Source organism: Octopus sinensis, unplaced genomic scaffold (assembly GCF_006345805.1).
Source record: "Octopus sinensis unplaced genomic scaffold, ASM634580v1 Contig20343, whole genome shotgun sequence".
NCBI lineage: Eukaryota > Metazoa > Mollusca > Cephalopoda > Octopoda > Octopodidae > Octopus > Octopus sinensis.
The window spans coordinates 4,354-6,660 of NW_021837043.1; the positions used below are offsets into that span (position 1 = coordinate 4,354).

The following is a 2,307-nucleotide window of genomic DNA, read 5'->3' on the forward strand; positions in this document are numbered from 1 at the left end:
TATCCTTGTATGTGGCAAATGCACAGATACAATAAACATTAAGAACACATGAGATATAGAATTTTTTTAATATCCAGACGGCTCCCTAGAGATAGTAGATACTTTTAATGTTATCTAGGAGACCTGGTTAGCAGAGGAGGAGGATGTACTGAGAGTGTAGTTGCTAGTATAAGAACAGGGTGGAGAGAGTTCAGAGAGTTATTACTTCCGTTGGTAACAAAAGGTTTCTTTCAGAGGGAAAGGCAAACTATGATGATTGTGTATGGATAGCAAGGCTACATGGTAGTGCGATATGGGCCTTGAATGCAGGGATCTTGTGAAAACTAGAAAGAAATGAAGCAAGCATGCTCTACTACATGTGTAGTGTCTGTGTACATGAGCATTGGTGATGTACGAGGGGTGTATGAAAATTTTTGAGCCTAACCTAGAAACAGGGCTGCTAGGTAGCTGAAACAATTTCTTCTGGTAAGTACAGTCTTTTCGGAGTATTCATGCTCATTTTCATGATTCTGATATTTAAATCCATGAAGATATGGTGAGAACCTTAACAGACAATGCTACTTCATATGCAACAGTCAAACGCTGGGTAAATGAATTCCAGTGTGATAGGGAGAGTGTAGAAGATGATCCCACACCAGGGAGGCCTCCAACTGCAACCATTGAGGACAACATTGACCTTGCTCTTGGTATAATAATGCAAGATCGTCAAATATCATGTTGCCAGATAGCTGAGAGACTGGACATCTCAAATGAAAAAGCAGACAACATTGTGACAAAAGAACTTGGGTTCTCAAAGGTTTCCGCTAGGTGGGTCCCTTGCCTTTTGACTCCTGAACGGAAACGCACCAGGTGCATTTTGTCCACGAGCAAACTGGAACTGTTTGAAGCCGATGAAGAGAATTTTCTTGCTCATTTTATTACTATGGACAGCTGTATAAAGACTTGCTAGTCACTTAAGGTGGATGGAATTTGTGAAAGGAGACTCAGGAAGACATGGCGCAAAGTATTGAAGGCTGATCTCAAGATGTTGAGCCTTATAGAGGAGGTATCAAAGCACTGATGTGATTGACAGTAATACACTGCACTCTAGAAGATAGATCTGTCATGTAAAACTGAGGTCCTAAAAGCATTATAGTTATGTTTCTACACCTAAATGGACCGGCACCAAATTTGTTGGTTAAGGTTAAGTCTTCTCCATCTTCTCAATTTTCTAGCATTCATTTCTCCCATCACATTTCTCATTAATGCATTATTCTGCAACTGTAATTAAATGGGAACAGAACTACATATTTCATCCCCTTTCTGAGTCATCAGTTAACTCTCTCTCTCTCTCTATCTATCTATCTATCTATCTATCTGTCTGTCTGTCTATTTATTTATCTATCTATCTATCTATCTATCTATCTATCTATCTATCTATCTATCTATCTATCTATCTATCTATCTATCTATCTATCTATCTATCTGTGTGTGTCTCTCACTCCTGGGAACCAATTACTTTTGATGCCCATTTGTTATTTGCAATCTCCCCACCACCACCACCACCACACTTATTTTCTACTGATCACCCTTTCTGTGCCACAATTTATCACTCCCTTTCCCAAGAATTAGATCCTGTTCACCTCATTCTTGAAGCTATCTCGTATCTGCCATTGACCTCCCGACGGACTTGGATAAAATTTCTGCTTGGAAACGGAAGAAGAGAAGAAGAAGAAGAAGAAGAAGAAGAAGAAGAAGAAGAAAAAGAAGAAGAAGAAGAAGAAGAAGGAAGAATAAGAAGAAGAAGAAGAAGAAGAAGAAGAAGAAGAAGAAGAAGGCGATGATGCAGAAGAAGAAGAAGAAGAAGAAGTTATTTTTCAATGTTGCTAAACGGTAACACCAAAGTTTACTTATTTCTTAATGTTACACTATAATCCCCACATCAACACCACTCTTTTATGTCACAAAACACTTACTGTTTTAAGCAGGCTTTCAGACTTACATCAGTTAATTTACATCAACATGAGAAGCAGGCACATAAGGATTGTTTTTCATTTTATACTAAAACTTGCAAACGTTTTAGTTTGTGCATATTTGATAAAGAAAGTAATTCACATCATGCATTGCGATACTTCCTTGTAATTCTTTTATTTCTGAAAGTAGGATCTGTTCATGTATTATATATATATATATATATATATATATATTATATGTAGAAAAATATAAACTGGGACAAGAACGTAAAACATTTAGAAGACGATACAAAAAACACGGATGGGACATTCGAAGCCTTCAATCTTCAGTCAAGAACCGGATCATCCTAGAATT

The 2,307-nt window shown here is 37.4% G+C and overlaps 1 protein-coding gene across 1 annotated transcript; it reads left to right on the top strand.

Annotated features, from left to right (window-relative positions):
• The first annotated feature begins 532 nt into the window (after positions 1–532).
• LOC115232319 lies at positions 533–949 on the top strand. The gene has a single exon (XM_029802139.1). The coding sequence runs from the start codon at positions 533–535 to the stop codon at positions 947–949; it is 417 nt and encodes a 138-aa protein (XP_029657999.1).
• Positions 950–2,307: the final 1,358 nt, after the last annotated feature.

What these genes read in the sequence shown, in the direction of transcription:
- LOC115232319 (XM_029802139.1), top strand. Translation starts at nt 533, where the DNA reads ATGGTGAGAACCTTAACAGACAATGCTACTTCATATGCAACAGTCAAA.